Source organism: Humulus lupulus, chromosome 1 (assembly GCF_963169125.1).
Source record: "Humulus lupulus chromosome 1, drHumLupu1.1, whole genome shotgun sequence".
Classification (NCBI taxonomy): Eukaryota; Viridiplantae; Streptophyta; class Magnoliopsida; order Rosales; family Cannabaceae; genus Humulus; species Humulus lupulus.
The window spans coordinates 231,873,110-231,894,765 of NC_084793.1; the positions used below are offsets into that span (position 1 = coordinate 231,873,110).

The following is a 21,656-nucleotide window of genomic DNA, read 5'->3' on the forward strand; positions in this document are numbered from 1 at the left end:
TTTTTTTGTGTTATATAATGAAGTTTGCATAACAAAATTCTTTACTTATAAAAAGTGTTATTGTAATAGATATTATAACACATTTTTCGTATTATTTTAATATTTAGATAAGTTTAAATTCTCATTATATATTCATTTATATAACACTAATTTATTCTATTATATTTTTATTTTTTATTTATATAATTAAAATTTGCTTTCTAATATATAGTAGCATCATCAAATGAACTTGATTTTCAAATAACAAAAAGTAAAAAGCATTCAACACTGTATTAAAAATCCACAAATTAGTTCAAAACATTCAACACTGTCATCAAATTATATTATAGCTCTCAGGAGACAAAGACCCGAAAACTTAAACTAATAAATCTTAAATCACATGGTAAAAAAATTATCACATTATCGCATGTAAAGTGCATCCTAATGACCAAATATCAGCTCTCTCATCGATATCTGTATTACTTGGACAATCCCACAACTCAGGAGCTCGAAAAGGTGCTGAATAATGCTCAGATGCCCATTCCTACACAACAATCAATGAGTACACCATCAATACAAGTATGAAATATTTAATGAAAGATGAAATCTATGTCCATTCCTCCATTACTTTGGCATATTCTAACAATAGGAACTTTTAAATTGTACAAATTAAAAATTCAAACATTTTGTAATTTGACAAGTTTTTTAAATGAGGCTATCCAAACAGTAACTAAAAATGCAAAAACTTGATAGAAAACCTCAAAACATGAACACATGTCAAGTCTTCACAAATATGCCAATAATTAAAAAAATTCAATATGTTTTTTATCTCTTAAGACTATGAAAAAAAAAACTCAAACCTCATACAAATACCTTGGATCAATGTCATTCATAGTAGCATCTAATTCATTACATACAGAAAGAAATATCAAGTATGCAACTAGAAAAAACTGGTGCATACAGGGTGGCATGCTTTACTAGACTATATGCAATAGAGACAAGAAATCTAGGACCCAGATAAGCAAAGAAGTTTTTCAAGCTCGTCCTCTACATTAACCAATATGTAAATCAGAATGACCAGCATAAACTACCATTAAACAATCAAAACTCCAAACTACAATTTCCTTATTAATGGAACTCACAGTGTTTCATCTAATCTTTACATTGCTGGATTTAAGAGACTTATAATAGTATTTTTATTTTCTTTTGGAAGGACTGCTTGTCATATATTTCTCTAGTTATGTATAAAAAGAAATTATTGTGTGTGTGTCTCAACCCCTTCAAAACCATCCCGGGCATAACAAAACAAGAAACAGACCTGCCACTCAAGATGACCCAAAACTGCTTTCAGGAGGCCTTTTCTAAGATGCAAAATGTCTCGGGAATCCCCCTGCATCAACATGAAGGAAGTTGATTTAACACATTATACATACAACCTTTGTTCTGCATTTTCTTTATAAAAAGTAATAACAATTACAAAAAAGGAAACTTGATATTGCCAAATCAATCAGTTTATGATTTACCATAGCCACTTTCCTTTTATGAGCTCTTCTCTTAAACGTGCATCAGCCTGAACAGAATGGCAAGCTCAAATATCACTTCATCTTTTACAGCCTGAACAGAATGGAAAAAGAACCACATTAAGTTTCAAGGATAAGTAGCTCATAGAGATTAAAAAAAGGGGACAAGTAGCTCATATCATAGATCATAGAGATGAAAAAAATTCATTGCTCATACCACAGAATCACCAGGATTTACTGCCTGTAGCATGTCACTTAGGAGTTCCAGAACATTCTGCATAGCCTCCATGCTTGACAAGCTTTATGAAAAAAAAAATCAGAGGACAAAAATTTTTCAAAACCTAATATCTAGATCATGAACTGCATTAAAATTGTCACCTCAAACTCTCAATTTTTGTAGCCATAGTTTCATCAAGCCTTCTTGAAGAATTGCTAGGCATTCCATATCTAGGTTGAGGATGACCCATGGTCTGATGTGAAGCAGGGGGTGTAAGAGAGCCTGTCAAGAAATTGTAGCCCAAATTCCTACAACAGATGAAATAAACCAAGTATATATGATACACCATGTTATTCCTAAAGTTGTGAAGATGACACGAAAACCATGAAAGGTCCAAAATAAACACATACAGATAGTTTAAGAAGGTCAGAGTCCATAGCTCTTCTGCAATCGGACCAGCAACATTCATTCCCCTAAAGTAACAAATGTTACATCTTTGTGGTCAATCTCTGCACGATGACGGAACAAATAAACACATCATCATCACTTGAGAATAATTTTCAAATAATGAATGGTAAGCATAAATAAATATACATATATAATTAACAAACTGACAATTAAAACCTGTAATAGGAGAAGTCCACGGAAAGCTCCAGTATGGATTTCGCCCATATCTCATACCTAACCGCTCATTATATAACCTGAAATAGTTATTGCACAAAACTCACCAAAACAAAAGAATGAAAGAAAAAAACAGAAAATAAATTAAAATATAAAATAAAAAGCAATCTCCATACCTGAATGATTGAGAGAGGGAATGGACTGAGAAAATGCCCAGCCCCTGTTGTAGTGGGAGTGTATACACCCTCTAGAACACTACTTTTCCTATGATATATATGTTATAACTACTACAGCAATTGCAGCAGAAATAAAACACATAGCGCAATAGAATATACCATCAAGAGTTACCCTATAAGTTTTATTATATATAGCAAGAAATCACAAAAGAGAAGCCAAAGCAGTAAGAAATGGATTCTCACTGTCACATGTATTAACCAACAGCAAAAGATGTATCACTAATGACAGTTAAAACATAACTAATGGCTATGTCTGGTGTAAAAGCTTGAACTAATATAGTAGAACACTCTAATAAAGTCCAATAAATACTTTAAAAACTTACATCAAATGCTTTACTCCAAAAAAATGTATATATATAATGTTAACAACTTCAATACACACGACTTTAATTATATAAATCTGCATATATAGAGGAACACATTATGGGAAAGGGTAAATACATATTTCTAGATAGATTTTAGATTTGATAAATAAATTAAAAATTGAAGGATGACTAAGCTTAGAGAAGCCTAATGTGGAAGTGGTCAAATCCTCATCACATGTTTCTCCACAATATCTAGAATGAAAACAATTACCCTAGTATAATAATTAAACTAAACTAAATAAATAAATAAAACAAAAAAGAATAATAGAAAGATGTTTAGCTAAGTGAAGCCCAATTTGGATATGGGCATTCATAAATCCATCCTGGCCCAGAGTATCTAACACAGTGTAGCCACATACCCTCTTCATGGCCACCATATCTGCAATTATGACAAGGGCAACAAAGTCTTGTAGCTAATAAATAAGATTCGAACTCCATTGTCAAACCTCCCCTATATGACGTGTGTGTGTGTGCAGACCACACATTGTGTTTTTATGCACTTTCATCAATGACATACATACCCCACTCATCATTTATAACAACTAACAAATGAAAGAAAAAGACTCTAAAACTAGACAACTAGTGATATCATAAATGCATTCTCTATGTAACTCATGTCACAGGCATGATCAAGTATTATATTTTTATGTTTTCACAAATGTCTTACCCTTTTGGAGCCAAATTTGGACAGTGTGTACACATGGGGTCGATGTTGAAATCTTCAATGGAGTTTTCTTCATTTTTCACATGAACAGTCTTCACCACGTTTAGATGACAATGAAGGGTCTGAACAAGCAGGAGCTCTATCTGCACTCATTCCTTTGGTGGAACGATCAACAACTTCATTGGATAGGTAAATCATGTCATTGGCTATTGGATGGCCTGCATGTTGTAAATGAACACGTATCTACATAAAAGAAATAGAATGAGTGAGTAACATAAAGTCATTAAACTTTTATTTACTTAGCTTTTTCAAGCTAAAATAGAGGAAAAGTATGCATAGTAGGATCACTACCTCAAGAATTTATGTCCAAATTATCAGTGCAAGCTTAACTTTTAACGTTGAAATATTTAGTTCACTAGAGTATTACGCATGTGAGCCCCAGAAAATAAATTAAAGAAAGCGCGCACATCAAATAATTAACCACCAAATTTATTACAATTTATGGAATAAATTTTAGAGATGCAACACAGGTTTTGTAGTATGGTCAGTGAATAAAACGTGTTCATGGCATTTTCTTAACTTGGTGAACTTACTTGATGAGTTCTTCCGGTGATTGGCTGGCATGAGACAATGCTATGAATTCCATTGGTACTAATTCTAGTGAACTTGGTACAAGCAACCTTCCCTTTTACTAAAGTGCCACCAGAGGAGTTGAGCTCCTGCATAACAAAGAGGTAGGATTTACAAAAGGTATCCTACTATTCTCAGGCACATGCCCAAGGACAATGGCCTCAAATGCAGAAAATGAGGGATACTAGAATACCTCTCAGCAGACATCAAAACAAACTAATAACAGACTGTTTTCATATGAAAGCTATAGAAAATGTAGCATCAAACTAACCTCTGCTGTGCTCTTTCCTTCCCGGGCATTATAATTTATATTGGCATCTACAACTTTCTGAGAAGGAAAAAAACAAATTAATTAAATGATGATATCATAATTCAAAATAAGCATGCACTTAGATATCAATATGTGTTGTAAAAAATAACTTTTCTGACTTATGAATCGTGAATTTGAATCTCAATGCATTTACTTTTGTTTTTCAAAAGGGAACCCCTCGATAAGGAGGTTTAGATTGTGGTAATACAACAACAATAAAAAGTTAATAACAATGAGTTCTCAACTTTGGTAATTTTAAAATTAAGTCTTCAAGATAACCAACAAATTGACAAGCAAAGGTAAGCCAGCCCTGCCTTGCAGCCAGTTACGAACAAGACAATATTTACACAGATATATGTGTTCATGCATAGATTACACAGCTTTACATACCTCATGCTCGGGAAATGCCCCAATAACTCTTGCAATGTACTGTTTTTGCACCTGCCCTGCTTCAATTTGTGACAAATGCACTGTATTAAAGTGAAGAAAGAATATATCATGACTAAAAATACTTGTACTTACACTAAGTGCTGGAGAAAAGAGAAATACCCTTTTGTTTTACATATTAATGGATACAAAGACAAATGTTGCTTCTAATAATAAGTAGCTACCAATATACTTGTAAAAAAAAAAAGAAAAAAAAAAGTAGCTTAAACAGCAGTACATAAGAAGCATCAACAACAGAATAGAATGATTCACTATTATCAGCCTCTTTATGTGTATAAATACCTCTTGTAATTCACTATCCAAGAACAAGTTTAAGGATTTGGAATGCAATATTAATGAGAAAGACTTAATCAAATCAAAGAGGTCTGGAGTAGTAATCTAAAATCATGAATATAAGAAATCACAAAATCATATTATCTATTTTTGTGTGAAATATATATGTTCTGAACTGTCTACACATATGTGTGTATTTTTGTACCACTCCCAAGTTCAAAAGTAAGAAATAGTTTACTTTTTCCATGTGAAATATATATGTTCTGAACAGTAAAATACAATCTGAATTTTCTGTATATATTCTTGCTAACTTGGGGGCCACATCAGAAGAAGTTTGATATTCAAAGCAACAGTTTAGACTGCCAAAAGTCACTATTTCTGAAATGCATAAGAGAGGGCCTATTAAACGTATAGTCATGATCATGAACATTAAATATATATAATCTACCAGCCACTTTAAATATATATATATATAATCTACTCTACCTTATGTCAAGTGTTTAATAGTTTACACTATTACCAACAAATAATTACATGAACATTACATAAAATTTCCATAAAATACATAATTCTACCTCTACATAGAACTCATCCTCACAAGTTTATGCAAATAATAAACTAAGCAACAACTTTAAAAGAAAAAGAAAAACTCTACATAGCTAGTTGTGAAACCAAATCAACATAATCTCAAATACATTTCACAAATCTCACTTCAGAATTTCAGAATAAGACAATTTAGTATAAAATATTTAGGTACACCACATAATGATTAATGGAAATCTAAAGACAATACAAGGACATACTCGCATAGAAAAATATATCAAACATTAATGAACATTAAAGAGATTAAACTTACGGGTTCAGCTTCTTCAAGAACACGAAGTTGTGATTGCTCATTGGCAAGAAGGTGAACAATAGGGTAAAGGCTGAACTGAAATTTAGGAGTGATAGCCAAAATCTAGGCAAAGTAAATGAGAAATGACCAGTAGGGAAAATGAGTTCATCAAGCGTAGCTAATGAGTGAAAATGAGAAATAACCAACATAATATAAGCAGTAAAAAAAAGAACTTAGAAGTGATATTCTTTCAAGGCAAAGTAAATGAGACATAAATTTATCAAGTGTAGCTAAAAATGAGTAATAACCAGCAGAATATAAGCAGTAAAAAAAGAGCTTAGAAGTGATATTTTTTCTAGGCAAAGTACAGATATAAAGATTGTAAGAACCCAAACTATAAAAATTAGGAGCTGATATTCTTTCAAAACATCAATTAGGATCAAAATTTTATATGCATTGTTAACGTTCATTAATGTGGATTCATATTTCCAATCAAACATGTATGTTTCAATCTCATCCATGCAACTTTCAAAAAAATAATTCCCTACAACTGTCATCACCACTCACTAATCATGTATAATACAGCACTATCGATGGTGAAATTCAGTTTTCTGTCATATTGAGGGCCAAAAGGATAGTGCTACAGATCCAGTCATTGGTAAAATGACTTTGATAAAATAGTAGAGCATTAATTACTACTGATAGAGAAATTGAGTAGTAAAAAGTAATATCAATAGTAGAGCATTAATTGCTATGTTAGTACATAAAATAGTTCCACCTTCAACAGGGATAAGTATTAAAACTAGAAAGATAGACTCTCAACAAATTCATAAAAGGCACAAGATAAAGCAACAAAAAAAAACGGCTGTTCAAATAAACCACCCGCAGGAAGAGAAGAGTGAATTCTAGAGAACTTTTTATTTTTATGAGAACTATGGTAATAGCATTTCTTCAATTTAGTTTGACTCCTTTCCCACTTCGCAAGTAACCATAGAAAAATCATTATTGGATACATATATAATATATGTATATAAATATGCATACATATAATTTTATATAAGCCAAAGTGAAAACCAAAAACTGATTTCATTTCAATTAAAAATAAAGCAAACTCAGTTTTTGACAGCTATTGTCGTCTCCAAAAATGAGGACCTCAAAGTTCAAACACATACCATGTATTGAAACTCAAAGAAATCAGAGAAGTATGTGGCCCCCGTATCTCATCATTGTCATTTTTTATCTGGGTAGAGGCCAAAATAACATTAAAATACAGAAGAAGAAAAAATAGAATCCATTTAACAAAATAATGATTAGAGACAGAAAAAAACCATTAAATCCCACAGCCCCATCTAACCCAATAGAACAACTTATGAACCTTTCTATTGCAGTGAATCCCATCACCTCTGTCGAAGCCCATCTGTGCCAAGTCTGTTGCTTTCAATAAGTGAGGACAAAGAGCCTTGGCATCTCTAACAAACATTCCAGCTCTTACTCTTGAAAAGTACAAGTAAAATTTTGATTATATCAAATGTGGTCCAGAATATATTGCACAAGTAACTTTATCTGAGATAACTTGGTAAAATCCCTACCATAAACACGAGTAGGATAATTGGCAGACAAAATTTCAGCAGTTCCTTTGGGACTGTTCGAATGGCATACACCCACAGGCTTATCCTTCATATTATGATCATTCCTGATGACAACTGAGACAAAAAAGCAGTCCTGCAACATCAAATAATGATTATTATACTCCTCAAATACCCAAATTGCCTTGGCAGCTTTTAATATTTGGATTTCCAAAATTGCTTCAAACCCAAATAACCTAGCCGCTATGGTGTTTTATACAATTTATTTTATGTTTGATCATGAAGATCTTGTTCAACTTGTTAACATGATGAACTATGAATAAATAGCAAGGCAAAAACAATCTGACAAATTTTCAGAACAGTAAGTACAATGAAGTCATTATCCCCACCCTCATAATTAAAAAGAATATAAAAATGAATATGGTTCAACGTTAATAGTACCATGTCAATGTGGATAATAGTTGTCCTGAGCAAATCAGCTGAAGAAGGATTTGAACTGGTATTCTTGATCCATTTAGACTGGCAAGGAAAACGCTTACGGTACCTGTTTCTCCAGGTTCCTATAAAGTGCAGCCTCGAACTCTGCAGAAAACAAAGTTCAGACAGTAAAATGTGTGAGGCAGAAGCTACATGAACATTATACTTGGAGATCCAACATAATTAATTTTTTTATTGGTATATGTCTAAGAACTTCTGGATTCCAGATAATCCAGCAACATCAGAATTTACATAGTACTCCGTACCTAATGTAGCTATGCAGCAACTAGAGAGAGAGGGATTAATAAATCTAAGCTAAGCATGTTGGTTCGTGAGGCACAACATTCTATAAATTACCTTTTCTAGCAGAGGTCCAAGAGGTAATATAGCTTTTTAAACAAAAGAGAAGGGGGTTGAGGCTAATAATCAGCATATATTGTTTGAAACAAGCTGATCAGTACCTTGAAATAATTTTCCACAAAATTTGGATCAGTGAGAGTTGAATGACACCTATAAGACCCAATAGCTGGTGAGTTTGGTGAGGCCTCTAAGCAGTAATTTTTGAGTGAGGCAGAGGGCTGAGAAGGACTCCCTTGAACAGAATCTTTCACACTGCTATCATCTTCTGCATCAAGGTTGTATGTATGTGCTATTTTCATTTCCAAAGACTTTTCACTTCCAATAGTTGGTTTCTCGATTAGTGTTTGAATCTTTTGATGTGCAGTATCATCAGACTCTCCTCCATTTTGGTTTATGTATTCAGTTTCTTCACCAACTTCAAATAAATAATCCTCCTCCGTTAGTAGACTTCCTCTATTAGATGTAAGCTCATTGTCATAATTAACAAGACGAGAATCCTCGACAGAGAGTTTAGTAGCAAAGAAAGCTGACAACCTTGGCTGGTTGTCAGCAAGCTGGACCAGTTGGTAAGGGACCCTTGGAATCATAAAAATGAATTACCTAGTGTAATAACAAATAACAGAGAGAGGGAAAAACTCAAAGCTCTTAAGCACAACAGAATAATCTAGACTTGTACATGAGAAGTTCCTACGCTTAAGTATCTCTACAAAAAAAAAAAAAATACATACTTCAAATTAAGCCACCTTATGTTGCTCCATCCAACCCCTAGATCATGATTACTACGTAATATCTTAAAAGCAATTCTAATTTGTTGATATTAAAGCTCAATGGAGCAAAACTGATCATGTCAAAATGAATCTAAATTAGAAGTTATTAAGAAAAATGAAATAATGGGCCTACAACTCAAGAGTTTGCTAGCTGCAACAGAATCTACAACCCAAGTGGGTTTCACCACCAGAAGCCCTCCACTGAAAGACTTGATGGAGTCACGAAATAAAAGATGAGATATCTATAAATTCACTATTGAGACTAAAAGCATTCAGAATTTTACTACAAAGAATTAAGAACAAAATTCCAAAACCATAGAGGAGAAGAAAAACCGTCAGACGAAATCAAAATCTCAGGAAATCTAGAGGTAGTGAGAATCTTAAATGAATCAATGAATCATACCTAATCTACCAATGTAAGCAGTCTCCATAAGCTGTGACACATTTTGCCAAACACTTGTGTGCTTTAAAAATGAAAAGCTGAGCAAAATAAAAGATTTGAAACCAAATGTCCAAATGAATCTTCTCAAGTGGAAACAAGATATTAAGCAATATATAAACCAGTAACCACATCAATTACTAACAAAAATATAAAGTATAAACCCACTGCTCAATTCTGTATTATCTATTTCAGCATTTAATCTTCTCAATAATAACTATTTCAGCTTTCAATCAATTCGATAATAACAAAGAAAAAGTTGAATACAAAGAAAGAAGAGAGCTGACAGAACCTGTTGGAGGAGTCCTTTCCTGCGCCGCTGCTAGTCAGAGAGAGCAAGCCGAGAGCTTGTTGGAGAAGTCGTCGTCGGGGGGTGCTTTACTTCCTCCGCTGCTCAGCTTGCTGGACTGTCCGTTGCCGAGAAATATGGAGAGAGAGTTTGAGAGCAGAGGTCGGGGGAGGCCGGAGGTAGAGAGAAAGACACGAGAGGGAAACAGAAAATCAAACAACCCCATTAGATTTATTCCCAAATTAAGCTCGATTAGCATGAAAAACCAATGACCCAGATCAATAACACCTAAAACTATATATCCTTACCTGGCTTGCCAAGACCGAAGAGGAGTGAAACAACCCAACGGATGGAACCCTACTGACAGAGAGATAGAGAAAGACGAAAGAGAGATGGAGGAGATATGAGGGATGGAGACTGAGATTTGAGGGAAGGAGGAGATGTGAGCTCAGATTTGAAGCAGGGATGATGAAACCGAAGATAGAGTTCGGACTTTGCTTAGCCGAAGAAGAAAATGGTGAGTCCGAAATTGGTGTGATTTTTCTGAAAAAAAATGTATAAGTGGCGGGCTCCCAAAATATTACCGCCTTTTTCATTTGCTTCATATATAACATTTACCATAATACTTTTTCATTTCTATTATATTCATGTGTTATGGAAATGGGTATTTGGTGTAGTGGTAGCTCGTGTCCCATTGTGGCGTCTACTAACTGATCTGATCTATCCTAGGAAGCCAAAGTTGTCCTTAGGGCAGGATTTATTGAGGTTAGTAAAATCCACACAAGTCCTCCAATTTCCATTGGGCTTTGGGACTAAAATTAGGTTGGATACCCATACTGGGGAGAATGCTTCTCTGATGAACCCATTTGCCTTCAACTTGTCAATCTCTTCTTTTAGGGTCGCGTATCTTTCTGGGTCTAGCGCTCTCCTTTTCTGCCTCACAGGTCTTGCTTTTGGGTTGATGTTTAAGTGATGGCACATGAATGATGGGTCTATCCCCACCATGTCCTCGAGACTCTAGGCGAATACATCGAGGTTGACTTTCAGAAATTCGACCAGCTCTTCCTTCACGATACCCAGAAGGTTTCTTCCTACCTTCAACTTCCTCAATGGATCATTCATGACTGTGACTTCTTCCAACTCCTTTACTGGCTCGGCCCTGGGTTCCTCCGCTACTCGCGGGTCCAATTCGTGCAGGTTTGTGCTTCCATGCACCACCATTGCCATAGGCACTGACAACTTTATGGCTGTGCGTGGGGATGTGTTATAACATTCCCTCGCTCTTTTCTGCTCTCCTTTCATGCTTGCTATTCCCCCAGGAGTCGGGAATTTCATGGCTAAGTAGTACACTGAAGTTATTGCCTTCAATTCTCTTAGGGAGGGTCTCCCTAATACCTCATTGAAGGCTGAGGCGCAATCTACCACGACAAAGTTTCCCATTATGGTGGTTTATCTAAGTTGTTCCCCCATGGTGAGGGCCAACTCAATTGCGCCTATGAGCTGTATTAAATCTCCTATAAATCCATACAGGGAGGTATTGAAGGACTTTAGGTGCCTATTGGTCAGTCCTATCTTCTCTAATGCTGGGCGATATAGGATGTCTACGGAGCTTCCATTATCCACCAAGACCCGATGCACCCTCATGTTAGCAAGCTAGACAGTCAACACAAAAGGATCGTTATGAGGGAAATGCACAGCCTTTGCATCTTCTTCGGTGAAGGTTATCAAGTCATTCTCCCCCTTAAAACTCTTTGGGGGGTGTTACTCCAAACTTAACATGCTTGGCGGTGGACTTTGCCTGGCTTCCCTGTCATATTTGTCTCGCCCATTCCTTGATTCACCTCCAAACCCTGGCCCTCCGAAGATGGTCCTAAATTCTCGTTGCACCTCTGGGGCTACCTCCCGTGCTCGTGGTGAGGATGCTCCTTCTTCTGGCCTTTAGTTTTCTTTGCGAACATATCTACCCAAATGTCCCCTGCATATAAGCTCTTCGATTTCTATTTTCAAATGAGTGCATTCTGCATTGGTATGGCCAATATCTTTATGATACTGACAATATTTACTGGGGTCTCTTTTTTATCGTTCTTTTTTCATTGGCGGGGGCCTCCTGAAAGGAGCCTGATTTTCATTCGTGTCGAAGATATGTTCCCTAGCATGTGTGAGGTCAGTATAAAAGGTATAGGGGGCCTGTGTTGGGGCTTCTGAGGCCGATCATCTCTTGACCCTTTCCAGACCCTCTTATTCTTTGCGCCGCTTTGGCCTTCCCAGATTGAGGGTTTTGGAGGGGACCTGTCTTTCCTGGCCTAAAGGCTCTCGTGACCATCCTCAACACGAATATATTTATGTGCCTGTTCGAAGAAATCATCCACGTCAGTGACCTCCCTCTTAAGCATGTTATCCCATAGCTTACTACTCAGGCGTACTCCGGCAATAATGGCCATTTTTAATTCCCCATGAATCAAGCTTCCTACTTTGGCTGCCTCCATATTGAACTTGTGGATATAGCTCTTTAGACTCTCATTTTCTCCTTATTTCACGTTAGCCAGGATGGTGCTTGGCATTGTGTAATGACAGACGGCGTGATGTTGCTAGAGAAATTCATCAGAAAATTGTTGCCAAGACTTGATGGACCCTGGCCGGAGTCTTTTGAACCATTTGTACGTAGGTCCCTTTAATGTGACAACAAAGTAATGGCATCTGGCCCTGCTGCTAATTCCCCTTAATTTCATCAGGTTGTTAAATGCATCTAGATGGTATTTGGGATCCGTATTTCCTTCATAAGGGGTCATGTGAGGCTCCTTGAAGTTGGCTGGGAGCCGGACGACTTGGATTTCCTTACTGGAGGGCGATTCATAATCGAACTCGTTGTCGACAGATTGCCCTCCAGATGCGGTGATTATCTTGCTCTAGAGGCTCCTCATTTCTGTGTCTAGGTCTTGTCTCCTTTTGTTCAAGGAGTCTCTCAAGGTGGAGGGGTTAGCCTTTCCCTTTCCTTTGTCTTCCTGGGGAGGCCGTAGGAGGTGTAGTCCTTTTGTTCGTCCTTTTCTTATTGAGCTCTTCCCTTAAGTCCGAGGGTGTTTTTGTTGAAGTGACTTCGACTTCATTACGAGGGTCGACGTTGTTCTTTTGCTCTGGCCTCTGAGACTATTTCGGTGGTCCAGGACGTTCACGCTGCTTCGACTGGGAAGGTATTATTGGTGGACAGTCGAATCCTCCCATCGTCCACCGGGACTGTGGTTTCTTCCCCCTCTTGGCCTCTCTCTTTTCACCTAGGAAGAGATATGCTTGATTTCCCCTGCAGCATGCCATTCAACACCTCTTGTATATTCTCTAAGGTGGTTTCTAGCCTTTGGTTCTTTCTGTGTAATTCACGTATCTCCTCTTCGTAAAATCGAGACCTAGAGCTCGAGCTTATGGAATGGACTCAAGGATTCTTGTTAGGCTTGCGCGTCGATGGGCCCGGATCCTGCTGGCCGAAATTCGGCACCTGTGGTGGCTTTGGGGGTGGGAACTCTCCGGCATCTCTCGCAGGAGCAGCCACTGATCTCGGATGGTTCTCATCAGGTAGGACTGCTGGGGACGAAGCCTCCCTTTCATCCTTAGGAACCCCGAGCACCTTTAGTGCGTTCACATTTTCGGGTGGTGGAGGATTCTTCATGGAGGCCTTCAGCTGATCTCCATCGAGGTGGACCTCAACCTCTCGTGGTTCTCTCAACCACTTAGAGCGTCTCTGCATCTTTTCTATTGGATTCAATGGAAGAACAATGGCTTGGCACTTATCCTTCCCACAAACGGCGCCAAACTGTTGATGGCGGGAACTCGTCAACGAGATATAGATGGTAAATTCAAAGAATTAATCAGAACTTAATGAATGCAAAAGAACTTATAGAAATTTGGGGGAAAATTGTAAGTGAACAATTTAAGAAAAACTCGTATATGGCTCTTAGAATAGTCTCATATTACAAGAATTTTCCAACCCCTTAGATGGAGAGGAGAAGATCCATTTATAGTGGGGCTCTAATGGCTCTTGATACATCATGGTCCCAGGGGACAAAATTGTATGTATGTACATTGTCAGGGTCGTGGCATATGTCATAGTGGAGCAAAAGGTTGTGGTGTCGGCTTCAATACATGGTCAGAGTCTGTGGGAGTGCCTCCACTTTAGTACTTGAATGTGCCTCCACTACTTGCTTAGTACGAGTGTTAGAGATTGGCTGGTGAGGACCACAACAGGTACCTCACTTGTACGACCACTACTTGTTTGGCATGTATATTAGGATCAGACATCCGGGGTCTTACGGGTCGTACCCTGTACATGTTTCGTACCTATATAATCTCTTTGAGTTAGACTTAGGTTTTCACCTTTATATACTGAAGTCTTTCTGGGTCCTCTTTGGAGACACGCTCTCAAGGTGCACGACGCGAGGGGGTCTCGCATGGGTGCAGTGCGCAAGACTGTGGGCAGCGCGCGAGGGTGTCTCTCGTGGCGAGATAGTGGGTGTCTCGCAAGGTGATGCACGCGTAGGGTCATGAGGGGCATCTCGTGTGGGTGCAACATGCGAGATCGGGGTTGCGCGAGAGGGCATCTCTCATGGTGAGACCGTGGGCGTCTTGAGAGGTGATGCGCGCGACAGAGTTGCGAGGGGCGTCTCGCGTGGGTGCAGCGCGGGAGACTGTGGGCTGATGGCGTGCGTGGGCATCTTGCGTGGTGAGACCGTGTGCGCCTCACGAGGTGGTGTGCACGATAGGGTCGCGACGAGCTTCTTGCATGGGTACAGTGAGACCGTGGGCTGATTGCGCCAGGCGCTTGGATGTGCGGCTAGTGGCGCGAGGCACCTAGGTGTGCGACACCTAGGCACGGGTCTGTAGGATCTTCAGTGAGGCAGGCAAGGCGTAGTGTGGCTGGGCCTCGTATGGGGCGAGACGAGTCAGCCTCGCGAAGGCCTTGCATGAGGCATGGGTCTTTCAGGATCATGTCCAATTTGTGGTGTTCACAATTTTTAATGGAGATTGTCTGAAGCTTTCTATGGATTAATGCAATTTCAGTATTTTTCTAATATTAATGTGTGATTTATTCATATTTGTGCTTATTACATGTATTTGATTGGCCATCTTATGCATGATTGATGATTTCAATACAAAATCTAAAAAATGAGTGTTGAGAATGCTCTAATTGAATAAACATAGGTTTCGACATAAAATGAGAGTATTTGTGTGGCTTGTGTAGCTTAGGATTATTGCTTAATGCTGATTATGTGTGTTATGCCTCAGAAATGTAGGATAGTGCCATATAATTTAGAATCTATATGTCTTATCCGCTATCACATTAGGTAAAATAAGAAGAATTGGTTTGCATTATTTAAATAGGAAGTGGAAGCAATGAAATTAATTTCCCTATATTTCATTTCTTGTTTGAATCTTGTTTATTGTTTTGTTATTTATTTATTGCTTAGATTATTTAGTTTAAAGAATCCATTTTTTGATAGCCAAATAGAAACAAAAATTCAATTAATTGGTACTTAGCTACAGTCCTTGCGGGAACGATCTCACTTACATGAGTTATTACTTGTAAAGACGATACGTATACTTGAGTGTTGGATTTTTCACAATAGCAGCACCCTCTAACCTTTGAGGGAAGTTTGTATCCACTCAAGGTAGAACAATGGATGAGCATGATTACCTCTATCCTAGACTTTATGAGGGTAGTAGGTAACGAGAGTGTGGCCTATGCCACCTATATGTTTCGGGAGGACGCCCGAATTCAGTGGGAAGTGGTATCCTAGACTAGGGATATGAATACCTTGAGATGGGAACAGTTTAGAGACCTATTCAATGAACTGTATTATAACGATAGAGTCAGAGCTGTAAATGCGAATGATTTCAGTACCTTGGTGTATGGCACAATGACAGTGACAGAATACGCGTTGAAATTTGAAAAATTGGCCAAGTTTGCTTCAGACTTGGTACCCACAGATGTGACACAGAAGAAAAGGTTCCTTTGAGGTTTGAATGCTATGATAGCCCGAGTGTTAGAATCACCTTTGTACCTAAAGTTACGACCTATGCTCAGGTAGTGGAGAAGGCCCTTACTGCTGAAGGCATAGAGAACAAGATCTGGGGCAAGAGCAAGGCTAGTCGGGATACAAGGAAGGTGGGACCTACCTTTATAGGATTTAGGAGGGGCGGAGGCCCTAGTGACCAGAAGAGGAAGACCCTAGACACTACTACACCTTCAGGTCCCGATAAGAGGCCACGTGGTATTCAGATTAGCCGTTACGGAAGCAATGAGAGTTGGAAGACTTATCTAGAGTGTGCTAGATGCAGGAGACGCCATCTGGGATAATGCCGATCGAAGGCATGATTTTTATGCGATATAGTTGGGAATCTCAAGAAGTATTGCCCAAGAGCGAAGAAAGTGGAACCAAAGAAGGCGGACAACTTGACTGCAGCTCGAGTGTTCGCACTGACGCAGACAGAGGCTGAGGCTAGTCCCTCAAGAGTGATAGGCCACCTTTCTAGTGCTGATACTTCTTATACTATGCTAATTAATTATGGTGCTACACATTCTTTTTTCTCTAGTAGAATAATTGATAGATTGTGTAGATCATGTGATTATTACGCTATGGGGGTTTGGGACCTTATTGCCTACTGGGGATCTGGTAGTCTCTAGGAGATGAGTCGGAACATTGCCGGTAGAGGTTGATAGTAGAGAGTTATCAATGGATCTAATTAAACTGGTTATTGAAGACTTTGATATGATTCTGGGTATGGAATGGTTAGCCATGTATGGGGCAACCATATACTGTAAGGAAAAGATTGTAACTTTTGAACCTGAGGGTGAGGACCGTTTGTATTTGTGGGTACTGTGAATGGACCCATCATTCCTATGATATCAACATTGAGGGCTAGAGACCTATTGCGAGGTGGTTGCATAGGATTCCTCGCTAGTGTGGTTTATACCAATAATGTTGTGCCAATTGGACCTGAGGAGACCAGATTAGTCTGTGAGTTTCTGGGAGATTGAGATTTTTATTGAATTGGCACCGGGGATTGAACTAGTATCCAGGGTGTCACGGGATGACATTTTGAGAGAGAAAATGCCCGTGCGACACCTTGACTCCTCTGAGCCAAGGTCAGCCTTCCAACCATTCGGATAACAATGAGCACATTTTTTCTTGTGACTGTGTGCCCCTGCACACTTCTGTCTCTCGAACAACTCCCACCGAGTCATGCTCTCAAGCATCTATGAGTGCAACCATGCATCAAGGCTATTTATCCAAGACACTCACATTGCCCATAGGTTCTCACTATGGCAAGGAAAATCCCAACACTGGTGCTCACCCAGACCTTTGCAAGCCAAGGTAGAATGTGTGGCCAAGAGCCAACACCAAGCTGACTTGTCAACACCTCTCATCATGCCCCATTCAATACTATCCGAATAGCTCCCATCATAGAACAAGGAATCCCATTCGTCCATGGTCCAATCCTCAAGGCACCATGCCGTCACGCATGTGGGCAGGCCCTCGAGACTAGCTGCCAGACTAGTTGCACACACTAGACCTCTGTCCTTCTCAAGCATTGTGCACCCTTCAATGCCAATATGCTAGCAAGTCCCACAAACGACTTCCCGTGCCATCTCGTGTCAAGACACATGACCATGGTGCACCAGGATGTTCAGAGGCTGGTCAACAAGATGTTCCGGAACCAATTAGGAAGGAGCATAGAGGTCTACATAGAAGACATGTTGGTCAAATCCAAGACCTCGGATGAACATGCGGGTGATCTCGCAGAAGCATTTGCCATCATTCGAAGTATGGGACTGAACCCCAAAAAATGCACCTTTGGCGTGGCGTTCGGGAAGTTCCTGGACTTCATAGTAAGCTCGAGGGGAATAGAAGCTAACCCGGATGAGATCTGAGCGTTGATCGAGATGCCTTCACCATGGAAGCACAAAGACATCCAAAGCTTTACGGGAAGAATAGCGGCTTTAAGTCGCTTCATCTCAAAATCCATAGCGAAGTTCATCCCTTTCTTCAATGTACTTCGCGGAAGCCAAAGGTTTGAATGGACGGCCGAGTGTGAAGAGGCCTTCCAGAAATTGAAGGAGCATATGGCCCAAGCGCCAGTCTTGTCAAAACCAGTGGATAGGGAGCCATTATACCTATATTTGGCCGTGTCGAAACACGCCATCAGTGCCGCTTTAGTGCAAGAAGAGGGAAAGGTCTAGCTCCCGGTCTATTATGTGAACAAAAGGTTGATGGGCACAGATTCCAGATACCCATTAATCGAAAAGATGACATTTTGCTTACTTACCACCTCCAGGAAGCTGAGACCCTACTTTTAGGCCCATGCCATTAAGGTAGTGACGAACCATCCCCTACGACAAGTATTACAGAAACCTGAATCATCGGGAAGACTCTTTAAAGTAGGCCATGGAGCTTAGTCAGTTTGGCATAGCATATGTCCCCATGATTTCTAACAAGGGATAGGCCCTAGCTGACTTCATCTTAGAATACACCGGGATTACTGAAGATGGAGAACCCGTCGACCCCATAATGCCTCTATGGAAAGTGTTTGTAGATGGATCCTCGAATGAAAATGGGGCCGGGGCCGGGATCATCTTAATATCTCCCGAAGGTCATCAGTTGCAGAGCACCCTACGCTTCTGGTTTGAAGCGTCGAACAACGAAGCTGAACACGAGGCCATGCTAGCTGGCTTATGCTTGGCTCGGGAGGTAGGATCAACAAATATAGAGGTCCACAGCGATTCCCAACTAGTGGTCAGACAGATTTCAAGGGAATACCAAACAAAGGGGGGAAAGATAGTCGTCTATGTGACGCGAACCTTAGAGTTACTACAATCCTTCAAGAAATACTTCATCTGCCAAATCCCTAGGGAATAGAATGTGTTTGCAAACACATTAGCAAAATTGTCCATGAATGTTGAAGCAGAATTTTCTGGGCTCATCTCGATCGACCATCTTCCCGCACCTAGTATTCAAGCCTCCGCAATAATCAACGCCATAGATTACTCTACATCCTGGATGGGCCCTCTCATCCACTACCTAACCACATGGGGGTTACCCACGGATAGGGCTGCAGCCAAAAAACTTTAGTACCAGGCTCCTAGATACATCATGATGGATGGTGTACTCTATCGCAGAGGGTTGTCCATGCTATATCTTCGATGCGTATCAGGGACAAAAATGAGCGCAATCATGCACAAAGTGCACGAAGATTTTTGCGGAGATGACACGGTCAGACTTAGCTTGTCTAAGAAAATCATAAGGCAAGGATATTTTTGGCCAACGATGAAGAAGGATTGTGTTGATTACGTCAATCTGACCAGTGCCAAAGGAAAATGTGAACAGTGCCAAAGTTACGCGAAGATCCCGCGAGCCCCTCCAATGGAAATAACCCTAATTACCAGTCCCTAGCCTTTCTACAGTATGGGGAATCGATTTAGTAGGATCGCTCCTAACCAGGAAAGTTGGTGTAAAATACGCCATCGTGGCCATCGACTATTAGACCAAGTGGGTCGAAGCGGAACCAATGAGCACCATCACCTCCAAAAAGGACCTGGACTTCTTCATCGATAACATTGTGTGTCAATATTAACTCCCTCACAAAATTGTGTTGGACAACGGGAAGCAATTTTATAGCATCCACTTCACTGACTTCTGTGAAAGACATGGCATCATCAAAAGCTTCTCCGCAGTCGCAAGGCCTCAAGAAAACGAGCAAATAGAGGCTGTGAACAAGATTTTGAAGGGAACATTAAAGAAAAAACTACAAGTCTGCAAGAGCAAGTGGCTGGAAGAGTTACCCCACGTCCTATGGGATTACCGAACCACAGAAAGAATGTCGACCAGACATACTCCCTATTCGATGGTGTACGGATGTGAAGCGGTCATCCTAGTAGAAACGACAGTCCCATGTCACAGACGGGACACATATGATCCCATCCAGAACCACTCCTTACTCCAAGAATGCTTATATCTCATTGAGGAGATTCGGGAAGAATCACAAGTGGAGCTGAAGAAGTACTAGGGGTTCAAAACACAACTCCTAAAAATTGGTTGACCTAACGAGGTCTCCAATAACCAAATCCCTATTCATGTTTCTTTTATAATGGCCCAGAATCATTGGAACGTGAACCTCAGGTTTAATTTGTTTAAAAATTAGTCTTATAAACGGCCCAAGCCGTTGGAACCTAAACCTCAGGTTCGAATTAAGATAATCAATTAATCTCTGATGGTCCAAACCGTTGGAACCTGAACACCAGAGTCAGGATAGATAAATCAGACGAAATTTTTTAACTCCTTAACAACCTAGGTTGTTTGAACCTGGACATAAGGATTAAAATGAGTTAACTAATTAAGTCACACCTAAAAGAAATCTCTAACAATCCAGGCCGGTTGAGCCTGAACTATAAAGTCGGGGTAAATTAATTAAGTCATATTGATAAGTCCAGGTCGTTAAGACTCAAACATGGGTCTCAGGGCAGACTAAATATCTACAACATTTCCCTAGTTGTCCTGGCCGTTGAAACCAGGACCCAACACACGACCTAGATTAATGCAAAGTGATAAAAACACTTAGTGAATTTTATACATGCAAAGTGATAAAACACTCAATGAATTTCATGGAAAAACAGACAAATGTAAAATGGAAATCATAGTGCATAAGATAAAATCAATATATAAATACAAATGATAAAAATTTTCTCGGACGCATCCGCGTCCATAAAATTAATACAAGTACAAAGACAAAAGGAAAGAAGCCCTAATCACAATACAAAGGCCCAGGCCTAGGTTTCGTCCAGATCTAGGACATCCGGAATATTATCATCTTGTTCGCCCCTGGCCAGAAGCTCCGCATCAACTTTCTCCTTGGCCTCAAACTCAGCCCTGTTTCCAGTCGGGTCTGGATAGACGAGGAGATTCATGTTCTTGTCCTGGAGCTAGGCCATGTAAATGGCATCTTTAAAAGTGGCCTCCAGCAACGCATCAGCCAGCTCCTTTGCTCGACAAGCCTCCTTGCTCTACTTCATCTCCAGTAGAACCATGCCATCCAAGGCTTGGTTCCGGCACTCGAGGTTTGCCACCTTTTCCTGCTCCTGGCGAAGTTGGGCCTTAGCTGCCTCCAGAAGTGTAGAGTCCCAGAATATTTACTTAACTAGCTAGATAGTAGTAGCAGTAGTAGTTGGTATTAGTTTGTAGTATGTTAGATTCTGTGGATTTTGGTTCAAGTCGGGACTTAGTTGGAAACTCGTAGCAACAGTTATGAATTTTACAAGTTTAACCTATAGTTTAAGAATATTAATTATAACATAAGGTTTAATTTTTTTAGTAGTTATGCTTATTATAGTATAGTATAGGTTTATGATATTAGTAGCCTTGTTTGTGGAAAAGGGGGTGATTTCATAAGAATAAAGTAATTATGATATTATTAAAAAGTGTTATGGATCAAGCCTACATAAAGCCCAAAAGCCCAACAAGATTTTGGGCTTAGTAGATTCGAAATCAGCCTAGGGAATTAGAGTTTGTTATTTTATGGTTAGTTAAGATATTTGTGGATTAGGGTGTTATTTAGATAATTAAATAGATTTTCCGTAAGTTTAGGGTACTATAACTTCTGA

General features: G+C 39.3%; 1 protein-coding gene, 1 long non-coding RNA gene and 1 pseudogene across 4 annotated transcripts; all 3 read right to left on the reverse strand.

Moving 5' to 3' along the window:
- Positions 1 to 403: 403 nt before the first annotated feature.
- On the reverse strand, positions 404 to 2,472 carry LOC133804263 (TOM1-like protein 6). Of its 3 annotated transcripts, XR_009878396.1 has the most exons (7): positions 2,341 to 2,472; positions 2,127 to 2,225; positions 1,878 to 2,024; positions 1,717 to 1,798; positions 1,503 to 1,593; positions 1,298 to 1,369; positions 404 to 523 (listed from the first exon to the last, which is right to left on the reverse strand). XR_009878396.1 is itself a non-coding variant. In XM_062242420.1 (6 exons), exons 1-4 carry the CDS (start codon positions 2,183 to 2,185, stop codon positions 1,534 to 1,536), a joined length of 348 nt encoding a protein of 115 aa, XP_062098404.1. In that variant the 5' UTR covers positions 2,186 to 2,472; the 3' UTR covers positions 404 to 523; positions 1,298 to 1,369; positions 1,503 to 1,533. The 3 variants fall into 3 exon arrangements, 2 of the variants coding, with proteins under 2 accessions (XP_062098404.1, XP_062098396.1); XM_062242420.1 differs by having other exon boundaries at positions 2,127 to 2,472; XM_062242412.1 differs by having other exon boundaries at positions 1,878 to 2,472.
- A 530-nt stretch (positions 2,473 to 3,002) lies between these two features.
- LOC133804253 (RNA pseudouridine synthase 7-like) lies at positions 3,003 to 6,268 on the reverse strand (annotated as a pseudogene).
- An 898-nt stretch (positions 6,269 to 7,166) lies between these two features.
- LOC133829274 (uncharacterized) lies at positions 7,167 to 7,585 on the reverse strand. The gene is made up of 2 exons (XR_009891656.1): positions 7,473 to 7,585; positions 7,167 to 7,337 (listed from the first exon to the last, which is right to left on the reverse strand). It is a non-coding gene; the product is annotated as an uncharacterized LOC133829274 (long non-coding RNA).
- Between the last annotated feature and the right edge of the window lie 14,071 nt (positions 7,586 to 21,656).

Excerpts from the sequence above, each read along its gene's own strand:
- LOC133804263 (XM_062242412.1), bottom strand. The coding sequence starts at position 2,185 with ATGAATGTTGCTGGTCCGATTGCAGAAGAGCTATGGACTCTGACCTTC. Across the intron at positions 1,799-1,877 it reads ACAAAAATTGAGAGTTTGAG|CTTGTCAAGCATGGAGGCTA; the intron begins GTGACAATTTTA and ends TTTTTCATAAAG. Across the intron at positions 1,594-1,716 it reads TAAATCCTGGTGATTCTGTG|GCTGTAAAAGATGAAGTGAT; the intron begins GTATGAGCAATG and ends CATTCTGTTCAG.